Source organism: Gekko japonicus, unplaced genomic scaffold (assembly GCF_001447785.1).
Source record: "Gekko japonicus isolate JY-2015 unplaced genomic scaffold, Gekko_japonicus_V1.1 scaffold1072, whole genome shotgun sequence".
Classification (NCBI taxonomy): Eukaryota; Metazoa; Chordata; class Lepidosauria; order Squamata; family Gekkonidae; genus Gekko; species Gekko japonicus.
Genome location: NW_015173154.1, coordinates 538,058 through 556,530, shown reverse-complemented (window position 1 = coordinate 556,530; position 18,473 = coordinate 538,058). Strand labels below are relative to the sequence as shown.

The window sequence follows — 18,473 nt, the reverse complement described above, 5'->3', positions numbered from 1 at the left end:
GGTGTGTGTGTGTGTGCATACGAATACCCTATATCCTATTATGCCCAAGGGGCAGGCGCCATTCTTAACAGTGCCTATGTTAATGCGTCTATAGCTCTTCAATAAAGTATTACCTTTCTTGACAAGTGTGTACTACGTTGTTGGCTGTGGGTTCTGACAGGGGACCACCGGCAAGTTGTTCTCGGAAGAGTGTCTTGCTCCTCCAGGGGTGTACCGGAGGAGCCGGTCCCGCAGATATGTCGGTCCCAGACTGCTCAAGGCCTTCCAGGTCAAAACCAAAACTTGACTCGGTGCTCCACCGGAAGCCAGTGTCGTCTGCCTCCAGGAGGTGGCTGGAGATCTTCCAGAATGAGAACTGACATCCGGATGACAGAGATCAGCTCCCCAGGAGGAAATGGCTGCTTTGGAAGGCTGGCTGTATGGCATTATACCCCGCTAAGGACCATCCCCAGGATCTCCAGGTATTTCCCAGCCCAGAGTTGGCAACCCTAAGGAATGTCTTGTGTGTCACCTGGAGTTCCATGACAGAAGAAAGGTGGGATATAACCTACTGACCGTAGTTGGCAACCCTAAGGAATGTCTTGTGTGTAACCTACTGACCGTGCTGTTTATTGACTTGGATGCTTTTACCCTGCTTTTCTCCACTGAATGTGGACTCAGAAGCGACTTGCAGTGTGAGAACGCAATGAACGAACTAATACAACAAATCGGCCTGCTAGCGGCCAAGTAGTCCACAAGGTAGGGAATGAGAGCGCAGCAAAGGGCAAAAGCTGCTTTTGCCCCATGGCGTCTCCCCCCCTCCCCCAGCACTTTTTTTCTGTCCAGTTGGCTGCTTCTCTTTAAGCTTCAAGGGACAAAGCTGGTGGTAAAAGCTCTACCCCCGTGGCGAGTCTCTCCCCAGGCATTCTCTTACGGCCATGGACAATCCATCAGCTAGGCAAGTGTTATGCCCATACTGAAGCTGGTAGGGATGTATTGAGGCTGAAAGAATTACCTATTAAAATCAGGGCTGGAGATCATGGGCACACCAGAGACATCTCGGCCAACAACTTGCAAATGGACTACAGGAGATGTGTGGGTTTTTAAAGCTTCATTTATACCCTGCCTTTCTCCCCCACTGGGGACTTAAAAGTAGCTTATGTTGATCTCCTTTCCATAATCACAACAGCCCTGTGAGGTAAAGGTTTCCCTTGCTCAAAAGTCAGTCGAATCCGACTCTAGGGTTGCGGTGCTCATCTCCGTTTCAAAGCCGAAGAGCCAGCGCTGTCCGAAGACATTTCCGTGGTCATGTGGCCGACGTGACTAAACACCAAGGTGCAAGGAACGCTGTTCCCTTCCCACCGAAGTGGTACCTATTTATCTACTTGCAATTTCTTGCTTTCGAACTGCTAGGTTGGCAGGAGCTGGAACTAGAGACGGGAGCTCACTCCGTCATGCGGCACTCGGGTCTCGAACTGCTGAACTACCGACCTTCCACAGCCTGCAATTCAGCGTCTTAACCACTTGAGCCACTTGAGGCTGAAAGTGACTGTCTCAAGGTCAGAATGGGGCTCTGAACCTGTGTCTTCTAAGTCTGTGCCCTGACCTGGCTAGCCCAATCCCATCAGATCTCGGAAGCTAAGCAGGGTCAGCCTTGGCTAGTATTTGGAAGGGTGATCTCCAAGGAATACCAGGGCTGTGAGGCAGAGGCAGGCAATAGCAAACTCCCTCTGAAAGGTCTCTCTTGCCTTAGAAACAAATCTAGCTCACCACCTAGTGGTACATAACACTAAGAGAGCTAGAACTTCTGCCTGCCAGACAATCTTAGGATCTCCTGGCAATTATTCTACACGCAATGCCGTACGATAATAACAACCCTAACATTCCAGCCAGTACACCTACTGGTTCTCCTCACTAATGGGAAAGCTCTTCTATCAAAGGAAGATTAGCAGAATGGGTGTATAGGGCCCAATCCCAAATCTTTGGTACAGATCTCTTTTGTCAAGTGCTTGCCAAGAGACTATAAGCATGCTTCACACTAGCAATCCTCCATCTCTGCTATGGGATACTGGCCGACTTGCCAAGGTTGTTGTGAACATCATTTAGGTCAGCTATATGAAATGTTTTGCACACTCCTGTGGCAGGCTACGTCAGTTCTTCTAAGCAAGATGATTCGTTGTGCCTTTCAGTGCTGGGCCTTTAAGGGCTACCGAGTTGAATGTCTGACTCAGCCACACGTATCAATCCAAACCCTGGAGGGTAACCAAGCAGCAGGGCTGGCAGCAAGGTCCTTGCAAAACAAATGGCTCAAAAGTCACTTGGAGGGGAAAGCAAAATAATTAGAAACGGGTCATTGGGCAATCCTGCCTTTTAAGAGGTGCGTAGGCGTCATTACTAATTCTGCACGCATCTTTCCCCTTGCCAAAGCCCAGGACTGGGAAAAACCCCGAAAGCAGTTGGCAGAACACACTTTCGGTAACAAAACACTGGTACAGCCAGCCGTGCTTTTGCAAGAGCTATCAGCGACAGGTTAACGAGCACTACTACTAAAGGGCCAAGCTGCCAGGGTGTCTTTGAGCAAGCAGTAGCACTTCAGGTGCATAAAGTGCCATCAAGCTGCATCTGAATTATGGCAACCCTGTAGGGTTTTCAAGGCAAGACATTCAGAGGTCTGCTATTGCTTACCTCTGCATCGTGAGTTCGTGACCCTGGAATTCCTGGGTGATGTCATCACGCTGGGCAAGTTAGGTGTGGTGGAGCTCTTGGGGGGCAGGGCTCCCCGCCAGCCAGCTAGCTGTGGATTGTGGCCCCGAAAATTGGGGGGAAACCCACCCCCATTGGGGGGTTGGCAACTCGAATTCCAAAGGGCCCCAAAAGAGAATTGTTTAAAAAATTGGGTTTTGAAGAGACCAACCGCATTCGTGTTTGTTTTGCTACTTCCTGATGTTGAAATTAGAGGGGGTCTCCCATCCAAATATTAACCGGGGCCAAGCTTAGCTTCCAAGATCTGGCTAGCCTGGGCCAGAGAGAGGTGGTGAGTTCCCCTTTACTGACAGCTTTCAAGAAGAGGCTGGACGAATATTTGTCGGAGATGCTTTAGGCTGGACTAGATGGTCTTTATGGCCCCTTCCAACTCTATGATTCTAATACAGCTCAGGGCTGAGCTTCTTGGCAAGTGGTCAATATGGGCCATGTATTGTGTGCTGTGAAGATGTGAGAGATGCCTAGAGCCAGCTCACTGGGTTCACTCCACCAGGAAGATCTCTTGTACAGGAAGAATGGAGAGCTATGCCGATGTTGAGGTCCACAGCTTCCTCAGATTCAACACCCTGCCGCGGTTTTGTACACCTAAAAAGCCAACTGAAGTACATCTCTAGGCAAAGCAGTCCAGGCATGCAAGGGGCAGGTTTTCATGATAGGACTGCGTGTGCTTTGTTATTGCGCAACACACGCACGTGGGCCTGCAAGTAAACTCAGTGACGGAAAGGATCTATACAACTGTTTTTGTTTAAAAACTCCTGCAATCCCAGGATTCAGAGCCTGCTCAAACTGGATTACAGCTTTCCTGCACACCCACGGAAAGCAGAGTTGAGGCTCTTGAAGGAAACTTATGATTTTGCTATCACTACTATTGGAAGTTCCCTTGCACAGATCCATGGCGACTCATCGAAGTCCTGCAGCCAGAATGACACATACATTGATGGTTGGGGTGAGATAAGACAGAATGAAATATGGAGCTCATACACATGCTGGGGGTTTCAGTTCCGCCTGGGCCACAAACGCCACATGGACTGAGGCTGAAGCACCTTTTCTTTCACCCACAACCAATGTTCCATCTAAGCTGTGGAATCTTATCAGCAAAAAAATCTACTTTGTTATCTAGTGGCATCAAAGTTGTGAGCGAGCGATTTGGCTGCTGCATACATTAGTTTGCTCTGGAGGCATCCTTCCTGGGCAAAGACAAAAATGTGTGAGCCGGAGGCTAAAAAACTGTGAGCTAGCTCACACTAACTCAGCTTAGAGGGAACACTGCCCACAACCCCACCTCTGCCGGGATCTTTGATGCAGGGATAACAGTAGGCTACCTTAGAGGGATGTTGTAAGAATTACCTACTTGGGTATGACATGCTTCAAATCAAGAATGTAACAGGGTACATCACACATTCTCCTTTTGCTATAAAAAGCAAGAGAAGGTCACTAGGGGTGGGCAACATGTGGTTATTTTATTATTATTGTTTTCAGGGAACTTTGACCACCACTTCAACTTCTCATTGAGGAGCCCCAGGTTTCTCCAGGACACAGCTTGAAAGGAATGGGCATTTGCAGGACTTTATTGCAGAAAGCAAAGGAATCTGCCCGTTTCTGTTGACAAGATCCGATCCCCTCCGTAAAGGATACTGGCATGGGAGCATTATTTTAAAATGGACGGGGGGGGGGGGGAAGAGAAGAAACCAAGAGGGGAGGGGAGGGAATTTTACATAATAAAAGACATCTCCCAGGAAGTCCACACAGATTACAAATCATTTTTTTCATAGAAGATATTTTGTACAAATTTTACATGTCTTCAGAATGTGTAAAATGCAACTCAAATCAGTTTGTGAACCTGTTCCTATAGCAGAGAGAGAGAGATCGTGCACGCAAGAGGGGAACAGGGGAAGATAATTTTCTTTAGGGGTATGCAAAATCAGCAATTCACTACCTCAAATATAGCTCCCCCCCCAGCATGTCACAGCAATGTTCCATTTCAAATCCCTCTCTGCTCCCGGCGAGGTCCCGCTCCCCACCCCTCTCCAACACAGCTCCTACGTCCTGCCCCCGTGGACACACCACTACTATTTTGCTTTTGAGGGACCAGTTCAAGCGGTCGCTAAAAATCACTGATACAAAGTCACCAGCCATCGCAGCTTCCTAAAACCTGCCTAATCCAGCATCCGATGCAGCCGGGCTTGTTTCAAAAACGGACCTGACTGGCACTGTGACATCCCCCCCCCCCAAACTATGTGTAAATGCTTCACGGCGAGCACATTTATGCGCACCCCTAGTGAAGCGAGCCCATCCCATTCTACTGCACCTTTCCCTGGATTTGAGAGCTGGCTATTTAGAAACCCTGCGCCACTGTGGAAAGATTCTCCCAGCCTTACCCGGCCCTCGAGACGGGAGGCGGAAAAGAACAAGACCCGCAAAGACAGAAAAGGGAACAGAATCCTGTCCCTAGGAAGTCTGCGACTGGTGATAAATGCTGGCGACGGAGATGGTCCTCAAAAAACAAAACCAAAAACAACACACCTCAGGGTCAAAGGGGCTTCTCAAAAGTCATCCCGTTTACTGAAGGGCCGGAAGGGATTAGTAAGCCACGCGGTGCGTCTCTGTTCACCCAAACTACAGGCAGAAGTGGAACGGCTCCCGTGATGCCGTTGTGAAAGATGCCCATGCCAGACTTCTGCTAGCTTTAACAGTGCCCAAGGATGAAAGGGTGTGATTTAAAAACTGCAGTAGCATTAACACCTCAGTGACGCAGAGGACGAAGGGAGAGAAAGAGACACCGACAACCAAAACAATCGCTAACTATCAGAAATCCGCTCTTTTCAGCTCCTTGGTTTCCCTTAAGCCCAGTGGGTTGTGTTCCTACAAAACAGACAAAGAGCGGCGTGGGGGGGGGGGGGGGGGGGAAGCAGCTCCAAACTGACTCTGAATGGAGAGCCCGCAGCACAGGAAAGCGGCTTTCGGTATAAGCTGGACCAACTGCAAACTCACTCCCCTGGGAAGTTTCCACGCCACTCAGTCAAACTATGCGGAAAGCCGCTCTTTGGGCAGAAGCTGTTATTGGCAGTCTCCGTTCCGGAGTCGCAGAGACTTGAAACGAGCCTCCAAAGAGAAGGGCGTGTTCGGTAGCAAAACTGTACCACTGGGCTTTAGGGCTTCCCACACCACTGCTGGAATTTGGACACAAACGTGGGCAACCTGAGGATTCCCCCTCCTCCTGGTGAGAGGGGGAAAGGCAGGCTTCCAAACTCAGTGAATACTCACGCAGAGGTGCAACCTCTCTGTCTGGAGAGCTGCCCCCCCCCCCCCCCCCCCCGGACACAAACAGACCCCCCTTTCCCCCCCCCCCTCCAGCCATGAAGACAAGAGTACTCCTCTTCTCCCCTCTCCTTAGTGCATAAAATGCTTTCAAAGTGATTGTTCCAGATTTACATTGCAGAAGTCAGCCCGGTTGCAAGAGAAGGGGAAAGGAAAAGACATTTCGTAGCTGCCCAGTTCCCCAATCCGTTCCCTCACATGCACCTGGGCCTGCGGATAAGATAAACTAACCCTTCGCTCTGAACTGGGAGGAACCCGGGACTTTTAGACGTGATCAGAAGCTGCGTGAAGCCACACCCCAGAGACACACACTCACACACACTTGGGCCTATTCCTTTTTGTTTAAAAGACGCCTGCTGTTTTGTTTTTTCCTCTCTTGCTACACTTTTCCTTTTGTTTTGCAGGGATTTCTCCAGTTAGTTCAATACTTTAAAGGCTGCAGCAGCATGCAAGAGAAACTTAACAATTTTTTGATTCCTTTTTGTTTTTTAAAAGAAAGGTTTTTAAGAAAAGTCTCTCCCAGGAGATGTTGACTTGTAGGCTTTTATTTTGTTTTTTGTTTTTTTTCTGTCTTGTCTGAATAAAGGTTTGGTTTTGCTCTCCGAATGTTCCTGGGTGGCAACCGGTTAGGAGACGGCAATAGAGGGACTGGAGAATTTAGTCGGCGTATTCGTCTCCCTCGGTTTCGTCGTCGCCATCCACTGACAAAGCAGCATACTTGCTAGCATGGCTAAATTTCTGCAAGAGAAAACACGTTGGGGAGGGGGATGTTAAACGGCATTCGCACCAAGCACGAAAATGTACGAAGGGTGGGGTGGGGGGCTGTGGCTCAGCAGCAGGGCATCAGCTTTGTGTGCAAAATTTGCAGGTTCAGTCCCCGACATCTCCAGTTACAAGGCTCGGGTAGTCGGTGATGGGCAAGTCCTCTGCCTGAGAGGTTGGGAGAGCTGCTGCCAATCTGAGCTGGCAATACTGATCTGCAGAGACCAAGTGCTTGACTCAGCAGAAGGCAGCTCCAGGCACCCCCTGTTCTACGGCAGTTTCGCCAACAGGGCTGTGTGCATCACAGGTTCATGTCCTGCTGCCACAGTTTTTCAGGCTGTGCAGAGGACAGGGCTGGCCACAGAACTGCTGATGTTTGTTAACGTTCTGGGCTGGTAAAAAAAAATCTAGAGCAGTGTCACAGATGGTGTTCAGAAGATGGACAGCTGGGCTTTCAAACCCTCCACTTTGCCATGAAGTTCACTGGCCTTCCCTTGGAACTGACAGTGTTGCAGCTTAACCTTACCCTAACAGTACTGTTGCACAGATTTTTTTTTTAAAAGGGGGTGACTATTTTTATGGGGTGGGGTGCAAGATAAATAAAGACAAGGGTCCCATGATGTCATCCTGGCTGAGATTTCTCACACGCTTTGCCAAACCGCAAATCCAACGGCTCTACCCTAGCACTTTTCTTCTAACGGCAAATCAGCTGCCCTCTGTAAGTACAAGCGTGTACTGACTACGTGAACCTGCCTTATTTGGACACAACCGGTCTTTCAAGTCCTGCACTGTGGATTCCAGGTGGCCACTGCAATCTCCTACCCATAAACCCTCCTAAGGAGCAAACCTGGGGAAGTTACGTGCATTGCCATGAAACATGGACAAAATGTAGCAGGGACCAGCTCTTCCATATGCTGCTCGGGGTTTGGAAACGGTGTACCTGGATCCCTACTGCAGGGGTCCTTCTTGCTGAGCCGAATTCTCACAACGGGAGATGGGTGCCACAACAAAATGGCTGCCGTGGGGGGCTTGGCCCAAGCACAACATGGCTGCCGCAAGGTACTGGACTCAAGAACAAACTGGGGAGGAGCCATGGCTGGATTCAGGCCAACGGATGCCCTAAGTGCAGCCCAACAATGGTGTCCCCTTGGCCCTTCCATTGCTTAACGGATAAGACAGGAGCAAAACTCTCACACCACGAGATGCAAACAAATGTGGCATTGGACGACGCCTCTGAAGTTGAACACGGCAGATAAGGACAATGACAAAAAATTCAACTAAAGTGGAGTGTGGCAGTGAAAGAGTTAAGGGGTGTGATAGTGGGAGGGAGGACGCTGTGGTGCCCCCCCCTCCCTTGGTGCTGTAAGCACGCTGCTTACTGTTAATCCAGGGCTGGGAGGAGCCAAGACTCCTCCTCCTACTATGAAGTCAGTCGTTTCTGGGTTCACCTTCTCCAATGAGAAGGAAAGCTGGGATTGGCTCTTCGCTTTGGGGAGGAGAGGCATCCTGGGCACCGATTGGCGGTCACCATGGCACCCAGTGGGGGACCACCGCCCTCCATGAGCTGGGTAACGACCACACAGCAACGTGATCCTTCTGTTACATCACAGCTACATCACCTCTTCGGTGCTAACCAGGCACTGGGTGGGATGCTGGTGCTAGTAAAGGAGGGGGTGGGTCTTCCCCATTCCCTGGCTAACAGAAACCACTGCAGCGGTGTCCAAAACGTTAACAGCAGCTAAGGAAAAATAAACTCATTTGGAAGCGTGGAATAAAGACAGAGCCCTGCTTCCCTGGAGGTCATGTTCTCTAGAATAGTGCTTCCCAACCTGTGGGTCAGGGCCCAGAAGTGGGTCATGAAGCCCCTGAAAGTGGGTCATGGGCCAGCCCTCCCCAATGGCCGCTCCTGCCCCTTTGCATATTTTTTCTCTCTTCGCGTCTTCCTTGTCAATATCTCACATTCCCGCCTTCCACCTCCCTTTGCCAGAGAAAGAGAGAAAGAGGGAGTGTGTGTGTGTCCAGCAAGTAGTAACTTTATGGTAGTAGCTGGAAGGAGGAAGAAACGGAACGCTCGACATTAGTGGGTTTCTCAACAACATCGTTCACCACTATGGAAGATGCAGTGCTGGACCCCACGGGTGACACGGGGCCCTTCCGCATTCTCATTTTTGTCACCCGTTTGTCCCTATTGCTTTGGGTCCCGCCCCATCCCCCCTTTTCTGCGTGTTTTGCTCCCTCTGGGACTACTAGAGAGAGCAAAACACATTGGGGGGGGGGGGGACCTTGAAGCAACAGGAACACACAAGTGATGAACAACATCAGAATGTGAAAGAGCCCAACGTCATCGTTTGCCTCTCGTCCCAAAAAGCCTTGGGCTGGCCCTAGATGGGTCACCACACCAAGCAGATTTGTGCCTGTGGAGTTCACCACAGGCTCTAGAAGACTTCAGAGGGGGGGCACCGTATGATCAAAGCCGGGCTTCTCGTTCATTTTGCTCCACGTGGCACGCAGAAGGTCCCAGGTTCAATCCCAGGCATCTCCCAACTAAAAGGATCAGGTCGTAGTGGGTGATGTGAAAGACCTCTCTGCCTGAGACCCTGGAGAGCTGCTGCCAGTCTGAGTAGGCAACACTGACCTCGCCGGACCAGTGGTCTGATTCAGTATAAAGGCAGCTTCATGTGTTCATGACTGGAGAGATGTCAGAACTTAGAAAAAGGGAAGCGAACCCGGACTTCATTTCAGACCACCCACTCGACCCCTAGTTCACCACAGGTACACCATTCGGCCACAACGGCCTGCGAGAAGGCGATCCGGCACTTACAGGGACAGGGTTCTCTTCAAACATCTTTGGCTCAGACGGAGATCCGGAGTCGTGATCCTTGCTTTCTTTCCTGGAAAAGTCAGGGCTACTCGGTTAAAGAAGCAGCACGCGGAGCATGAGAGTCATACAGGAAAACAGCCCCGCGGAGGACGCTGGAGCACAACGCGGGGCAAACCACACACCAGCTGAAGACACATCCGTCTGCACGGCCCAGAACCCGAGATGTCACGGACAGCGACAGAGCGCATCGCTTGATAACGCTAAAGGTCAGGTGTGTGACATTTCCTGCTGTTCTATGTTGATTTATACTGTCCCGCCCTCCGTGCCTTTTAGCTGTCTCTCCCCCCCCCCAAAAAAAATTAACCTTCCTGCCTAAAGACTGAGTGGCTGATTATGAAAACGAACACACATGCAGGAAAATGGGTGCCCTACAATGCTCCCTCTAAGCTGTGGAGTCTTGTGAGCAAAAATTCTACTTTGTGAGTGACTGGCATTAAAGTTGTGAGCAAGCGATTCGGCTACTGCATACATTAGCTTGCTCTGGAGCCTTCCTTCCTGAGCTAAGACACAAATGTGTGAGCCGGAGGCTCAAAAACTGGGAGCTAGCTCACACTAACTCAGCTTAGAGGGAACACTGGTGCCCTAGTAACATTCCACAGTTCAATGCGGTGCACACACAGACCTATCCGAATCTTGCCAATGGTCTCTGCTGCCTCCATCTCCGGGACCACGGCCAGAGCTTTCACTTCGGCTCTTCGGACCGCTCTCTTTCCCCCCGTCGGGCCTGTTTTCATCTCCTGAAAAGGTGACAAGCCTCTCATTAACTGTCGCGCCCAAACTGGACGAAGGGCAAGGGAAACAACCTCCGCTCCAAACTGTTCAAGGCAGCCAGTTTCCCTTTAAATAGCAGAACATAAGAACATAAGAGAAAAGCCATGGTGGATCAGGCACCCTCGGGAGGTGGTGGGCTCTCCTTCTCTGGAGATTTTTAAACAGTGGCTGAATGGCTGACAGCAATGCCGATTCTGTGAACTTAGGCAGAGCATGAGAGGGAGGGCAGGAAGGGTTGCCTCAGTGCTTAGTTCTTTTGTGGCCCTTTCTTACACACCCAGGGAAATGCTGATCGCCACTTTGGGGTCAGGAAGCACTTTTTCTCCAGGCCAGTTTGGCTGGGGATCCTGGAGGATTTTTTTAATCTTCTGGGCATGGAACAGAGGTCACTGTGTGTGTTGGGGGGGGGGAGGAGGTATTTGTGAATTTCTTGCATTGTGCAGGGGGTTGGACTAGACGACCCTGGAGGTCTCTCCCAAACTCTATGATTCTATGCCAATGGCCCATCCAATCCAATACTCTGTCTCACACAGTGGCCAAAACCCAGGTGCCATCGGGAGGTCCACTAGCGGGGCCAAAACTCCAGAAGCCCCCCCCTCGCCAGCTTAGTGCTAGCCGTTTATGATATGCCTAAGTGAGTCGAAGTGGATTACCCACATCCGACTAGCAGGCACATTTACTCAGAGACAAACTCTGCTTCAGTGAAACGTCCCTCCGCTTTGGGGGGCAGCTTTCATCCCATTTTGCCCGCCCGCCCCATCCCCTTTACAGAAAAAAAAAATCAAATGTGAAAGATTCTGTAGGTTTCCCCATTTTAAAATCAGGGCACTCAAAAAACCACAGCTTCCTAATTATAGAGCCCCTCCCTGAAGTTTAACAGGTCTTAATAGCAGGTTGCCTGTAGTGTTCCTTCGTGAAATTAGGGCTTTTGGCAGTGCTGCGCTGTTGAGCTTCATTCTTCAAGTGGCAAAGATCATCACGTTCACAGCCTCATCACGTTCACAGAGCCCTTCCTCTGACCTTCGTTCAAGTGAGGGGAGGCCAGGTTTCCATTCTCCCGAATAGGAAAGCCAAGGCTGTACTTTGCCACTTGGTCAAAACCTTTATATCAGACCCAAAGAAAGGCCTCTCTTGCTAGTTAAGGCTGCAGACAGAGATACCAGAATACAGGTACGTGGCCGTGAGCTAGATGGAACACGCAGCAGATTCTTGGAATCAAGCTCCAGTAGTACAGAGGCAAGTTCTGCACGCAGGTTGACTTTAGGACTTCCTTGACTCCACGGAGCTTTGCTGCCCTCTTCTGGCAAGTGAGGAAAACTAAAGGCGTATCTTTGGTGGCGGAAAGTGTGGCCCAAGTCACATCTGACTCTTGGCGACCCTGTAGGAGGAGGGCTTTCAAGGCACAAGAGGAACAGAGGTGGTTTGTCACTGCCTTCCCAGTTTGGTGTAGTGGTTAAGTGTGCGGACTCTAATCTGGGAGAACCGGGTTTGAGTCCCCACTCCTCCACTTGCACCTGCTGGTGTGACCTTGGGTCAGTCGCAACTCGCAAGCTCTGGCACAGCTGTCCTTGAAAAAGAGCAGTTTGTGTCGGAGTTCTCTCAGCCCCACCCACCTCACAGGGTGTCTGTTGTGGGGAGGGGGAGGGAAAGGAGTTTGTAAGCCGCTCTGAGACTCCTTTGGGTAGTGAAGGGCAGGATATAAATCCAATCTCTTCTTCTTCTTCTTCTTTTACCTCACAGGGTGTCTGTTGTGGGGAGGGGGAGGGAAAGGAGTTTGTAAGCCGCTCTGAGACTCCTTTGGGTAGTGAAGGGCGGGGTATAAATCCAATCTCTTCTTCTTCTTCTTCTTCTACCTCACAGGGTGTCTGTTGTGGGGAGGGGGAGGGAAAGGAGTTTGTAAGCCGCTCTGAGACTCCTTTGGGTAGTGAAGGGCAGGATATAAATCCAATCTCTTCTTCTTCTTCTTCTTTTACCTCACAGGGTGTCTGTTGTGGGGAGGGGGAGGGAAAGGAGTTTGTAAGCCGCTCTGAGACTCCTTTGGGTAGTGAAGGGCGGGGTATAAATCCAATCTCTTCTTCTTCTTCTACCTCACAGGGTGTCTGTTGTGGGGAAGGGGATGGAAAGGAGTTTGTAAGCCGCTCTGAGACTCCTTTGGGTAGTGAAGGGCGGGGTATAAATCCAATCTCTTCTTCTCTCTCTTCTTCTTCTTCTTCTTTTACCTCACAGGGTGTCTGTTGTGGGGAGGGGGAGGGAAAGGAGTTTGTAAGCCGCTCTGAGACTCCTTTGGGTAGTGAAGGGCAGGGTATATAAATCCAATCCCTTCTCTTCTTCTTCTTCCTCTGCATGGCTGCCCCAGACTCCTCGGGGGTCTCCCATCAAAGTACTAACCAGGGCCACCCCTGCTCAGCTTCCGAGACCTGACAACATCGGGCTAGCCTGGGCTATCCAGGTCAGCGGGAGCGTATACATCTTCAGATCTGTCCAAACAGAGCCCTGGATCCCTTGGCTGCTTCCCACAGCCTTTCTGTGTCTGTATGAGCAGACACGGGCTTTTCCCTCCTGAGGCTCAGTTGCCAAGAAGACCACTTGAGAAACAATTTTCGGCTAAACATTCGGAAGAAATCCCTGACAGAGCGGTTTTTCTTCAGTGGAACAGGCTTTCCTCGCGAGGCGGTGGGCTCTCCTCCTTTGGAGGTTTTTAAACACAGGTTTAGATGGCCATCTGACAGCAATGCTGATTCTGTGAACTGAGGCAGATCACGAGAAGGGAGGGCAGGAAGGGTTGCCTCAGTTCTCAGTTCTTGAGGACCTCTCTTACACGCCCCGGGGAAATGCTGATCGCCACTTTGGGGTCAGGAAGCACTTTTTCTCCAAGCCAGTTTGGCTGGGGATCCTGGAGGGATTTTTTTGCCATCTTCTGGACATGGAACAGGAGTCACTGGGGGTGTGGGGGAGAGGAATGTGTGAATTTCCTGCCTTGTGCAGGGGGTTGGACTAGATGACCCTGGAGAACCCTTCCAACTCTATGATTCTAAAACGCTATGAACACTCATCTATATGGCCAAAGTGCACAGATCTATCCTACCCCATGTAGATCCTGGGTCCCCAGGCCAGTCTCCTCCCCCAGACTGCTGCATGCAAGCATCTTCCTCCTTACCTTTCCTTGGGGTGTTCATGGGGGGTACTCCATCTTCTGACTGTAGGGATGGCGCAGTCTGGCTTCCACTGCAAAAGAGAACACACCGTCAGAGCAGAGTTGGTGCTCCGGATACTGGCTTTGAAAGAAAAAGGACTTCCAAAAGGACTGAGCACACTGTATGTCATGAGTAGGTTCCTGTCCACCTCGTTCTATGTCAGACGCGAACTGAAGTTTCTTACCCTCTGGGAAAACACCCTTCCAGCTTGTAGCTAGAAGCCCAAATGCAATGCCGGTGCGAAGCCCTGAGATTTTTTTGTTCAAGATCAGTGCCTCCATCCCAACACTTACCCCAGTGGACTGCAAGCCCCATGGAAAGTGTGCTGCACCAGCAAAACCCGATCGTTGCGGTCGTCAGGTGTGGCCTTGACGGAGCCTACTCGGGAGCCAGCCAGCTTAAAGGAGCCCAGCTGGCTCTCAGTGGCATGCTCAGCAGCAGAAGCCAACCCAGCTGAGTTTCTACCAGAGGGGACCCCTGGCACTGAGACCCAGGGGAGCTCTGGCGGGGGGCAGGGACAGCAGGCAGCACTGACCTTCTTACAGGAGACTGGGTGGGCAGCCAGCTCTTTAAAGAAGTTCAGGGGGAAGGGCCAGGGAGTTCACTAATCCCAGGAAAGTATCCATTGGCCCAGGGGCCTGTCAATCCCCAGGACTGGGTTGGGGAAAAGAGGCTTGGCTTAGCCCCCCCCCCCGGGGGGGGAAGCATTTAAAAGGTGTGCCCAGGAGCAGCCAGGGAGGAAGAGCCAGACTCACTCCCCGGCAGGTGGGAATAGGTGCTCGGCAGAACAGTCTGGGGAAACTGGGTGAAAAGAAATCCCCTCCTCTTGTTCTATTCTGAGGCTCTGTCCTGGGACACTTGTCCAACAAAAAGCAACCTTGGTTGGTGAGGCAGCTCCAGATTCAGACCCGGATCCAGCGGATCCTGATACCTTAAATGCAGGAAACAAGCTCCGGGGGACCTGGAATCATCGTTAGGGACTTTTGCAGCACACTGTATTCCTACAGGATACCCTTAATCGATGCCTCACACATCTCTGCCCAAGTACAGCAAGACTCTGGTACCTTTCAAACACACCTTGACTTGTAGGTGTATAAGGAAAGCACACACAGTAACGTTTTCCACCTTCATTTGTACCTCTGGATCCTTTTGCCTCATTTCTGAACGATGTTTGCCTAACACCAAGGAAGAGTGGTCCCCCTCCCCAGTTCCAGGCAAAGACTCTAAGTAAATCTGTGTTTATGCCTGCACCCAAATACAGAGGAAACATGGAATTTAGTATTAACACAAAGCTCAGCACCCTGAAAAACTAGCATTTATTTGAAAAGGTGGGGGGAGAAGAGACGCTGTCTATGTAGTGATTATAATCCCAGGTGATCTGGGTTCTAATGCTGACTCTGCCATGAAGACATTTAGAAGAAGAAGAAGAGTTGGTTTTTATACCCCGCACTTCACTACCCAAAAGAGTCTCAAAGCGGCTTACAATCTCCCTCCCTTCCTCTCCCCACATGCTGTGAGCAGTGTTCCCTCTAAGCTGAGTTGGTGTGAGCTAGCTCAGAGTTTTAGCCTCCAGCTCACACATCTTTGAGTTAGCTAAGGAAGGATGGCTCCAGAGCAAACTAATTTATGCAGTAGCCAAATTGCTCGCTCACGGCTTTAATGCCAGTAGCTCACAAAGTAGAATTTTTGCACACAAGACTCCACAGCTTAGAGGGAGCCTTGGCTGTGAGGTGGGGGGGGCTGAAAGAGCGCTGAGAGAACTGCTCTTGAGCAGTGTTCCCTCTAAGCTGAGTTAGTGTGAGCTAGCGCACAGATTTTCAGCCTGTTTAGGATAGAAAGCCTGGAGGCAACACAATATACGGCCCCGGCCGGGTTAGATGCTCGAACGACCCCTTCTGCCCCTTCAGGCCTATACACAACTATTTCCAAAAAGAGACAAGACTTTGAACAAGGCTGAATTCAGAAAGTTTGGGATCGTATGATTATCAACAAACTAACACACAAGAAGTCAGGACTCTGTAAGGGAGACAGAAAGAGGATTGCTTTATGGGGGGGAACAGTGGCCTACAACGGCTTTCTTGGAAGGAAAGCCGCTAAACTGGGAGAAACCAAACAAATACAAGAGACAGTATGTTTAATGCTGACAGTACAACAATTCTGTTTTGTTTAACAGCGATGTGAACGAACAATGTGATAGGGTGGAACGGGGGAGAGAGGAGACAGGGTATTTTCACTGGGTATAGGCGCCTTTGTGTTCTTTTATTGCTTATACTGTTAAACAAAAACTAAAAAAAAAAAAGGACGAGAATTAAGCAAACAAAAACATCTGGTTAACTTCATATAGGCTTGTCTGTCATTAAGACTTGGTGCAGCTACAGAATTCAGCTCGCCCTGGGACAAAATTTCTCTTTAATGGAGCACACAGCCGACTGCTAGCCTAGGACCCACCACCACCGTGCGTCATCTTTCAGAGATCCGCCGTCCCAGCAGCACAAAGCAGTGAGCCTCTCGCCCTGGCATCCAGCCCAAAGGACTCCCAGGCGAGACAACTGAGCAGCCACTAAAACTCAGATGCTGCGTCAGCATTGCAAGTACTGCTGGATAGTCAAAATTAAGCGTCACGTTCCATCAAATCCTCGTGTTTTACTTTTCGGCAGTCCCCACACGTCCTCCGCCTCTCACTAGCAGCTGGGGCTGCCCATCCTTCGAGAGGCACCTGGGGATCTCCTGTTATTACAATTGATCTCCAGAAGATCCAAGATCAGTTCCCCTGGAGAAAATGGCTGCTTTGGAGGGCCTGTGGCATTATAACCTGCTGGGGTCCCGCCCCTCCCCACCCTGGCTCCACCCCCAAAAGCTCCAGGTATTGCCCAGCCCAGATCTGGGAATTTATTTTTATTTCTTTTACTTCAAAGCTGCTTACGTCGCCCTGACCTGGACAGCCCGGGCAAGCCCAATCTCATCAGATCTCAGAAGCTAAGCAGAGCCATCTTTCGCCAGTATTTGGATGGGAGACCTCCAGAGAATACCAGGGCCAGGAGGCCAGAGGCAGGCGATCAAGCCACTTGTCTGAATGTCCCCCGTGACCCAGCAGGAGTCGCCACATGTTGCCATGACTTCCAGGCATAGGTGCACGCACACACACAAATGGAAAAATACCCTCCCCACCCCCCAAAAGCAGCTTACATCATTCTCTTTTCCTGCATTTAATCCTTACAACAACTCTCTGAGGTAGGCTAGGCTGAATGCCCAATGTTAGTTATATAAATCATATTCTTGAGTGCTACGTATGAGGGAGAAGAAACTCTTGCAAAGCCAGATCCAAAAAAGACCAGGTAAGTAAACTTCAAAGTCTTGATATGATTAGGAAATACCACCTAGGGAATCTAAGCTTCAGGCCCCCGTCCCGAGCAGTGTTCCCTCTAAGCTGAGTTGGTGTGAGCTAGCTCACAGTTTTTTTAGCCTCTGGCCCACCCATTTTTGTCTTAGCTCAGGAAGGATGGCCCCAGAGCAAACTGATTTATGCAGGAGCCAAACTGCTCGCTCACAACTTTAAGGCCAGTAGCTCACAAAGTAGAATTTTTGCTCCACAGCTTAGAGGGAGCATTGGTACCGAGTCCTTAGCATGCCTGCTGTCAGATTTGGAGCAGGTCTCCCTTGCAATCATGATGGAAGAAGAGGAGGAAGAGGAAGAGATTGGATTTATACCCCGCCCTTCACTACCCAAAGGTGTCTCAGAGCGGCTTACAAACTCCTTTCCCCTTCCCCTCCCCACAACAGACACCCTGTGAGGTAGGTGGGGCTGAGAGAGCTCTTGACAGAAACTGCTCTTTTTCGAGAACAGCTGTGCCAGAACTACGGCTTTCCCAAGGTCATCCAGCCAGGTGCAAGTGGAGGAGTGGGGAATCAAACCCGGTTCTCCCAGATTAGAGTCCGCGCACTTAACCACTACACCAAACTGGCTCTTTCCAAAAAGCTTTCCATTGCAAAAAAGCAGTCTAGAGATTCTTTCAAGTGTTGCATGCAGCAACTGTACAGCAGGATGCAAGCTGCGGAGTGTACCCCCCCCGACCCTCCCCCCACGAGATAAGTCACCTGGTAGGGGAATGCTGGTCCGAGTCTGAGCTTTGGGAGCGTGCCGGGTGCGAGTTGCTGCTGCGTTTCACCCAAGCATTCTCTTTTGGCGGAGGAGCCGGCATCACCTTCAGGGGGAGCTTCTCCTCCCGGGGACTCTTGGAGGTGGGAGACAGGCCTTCCTCCTCTTTGCTGACACTTTCGTTCTCCAAGGATTTCTCGCTCTCCCTCCTTCGTGAGGCTAGAAAGGGAAAAGCCGGCAAGTCAGCACTCCTAGCGCGGCAATACAGTTGAGAACACAAACATTTTTCTGAACCAAATATCCAGTCCTTTGGGGCCCAGCGGTACTTATTCGTAGATGTTATGCAGCGGCACCAACATATACAGACGGCTCCGTCAACCTGTGAATTCACTGAGGATAGCCCATGACCAGTGTTCCCTCTAAGCTGAGTTAGTGTGAGCTAGCTCACAGTTTTTTAGCCTCCGGCTCACACATTTTTGTCTTAGCTCAGGAAGGAGGGCTCCAGAGCAAACTAATTTATGCAGCAGCCAAATCTCTTGCTCACAACTTTAATGCCAGTAGCTCACAAAGTAGAATTTTTGCTCACGGGGCTCCATAGCTCAGAGGGAACACTGCCCATGACCCTATAACAAAGTTGAAATTGTGCCCAGTCCACTATGTGAAACAGAACACAACACAGCGAACCATTGCCTTTCCCCCTCCGAGTGGA

The 18,473-nt window shown here is 50.5% G+C and overlaps 1 protein-coding gene across 1 annotated transcript in view; it reads right to left on the bottom strand.

The window, feature by feature from the left end:
• Positions 1-6,424: 6,424 nt before the first annotated feature.
• The window catches only part of EIF4B (eukaryotic translation initiation factor 4B), a 54,613-nt gene continuing 42,564 nt past the window's right edge, over positions 6,425-18,473 (bottom strand). The window contains exons 11-15 of the mRNA XM_015422400.1: positions 17,764-17,983; positions 13,632-13,699; positions 10,326-10,440; positions 9,644-9,713; positions 6,425-6,798 (exon numbers count right to left, since the gene is read on the bottom strand). Of these exons, the coding sequence (XP_015277886.1) occupies positions 6,718-6,798; positions 9,644-9,713; positions 10,326-10,440; positions 13,632-13,699; positions 17,764-17,983 (554 nt within the window). The 3' untranslated portion in view covers positions 6,425-6,717. The remainder of the gene's footprint in view (positions 6,799-9,643; positions 9,714-10,325; positions 10,441-13,631; positions 13,700-17,763; positions 17,984-18,473) is intronic.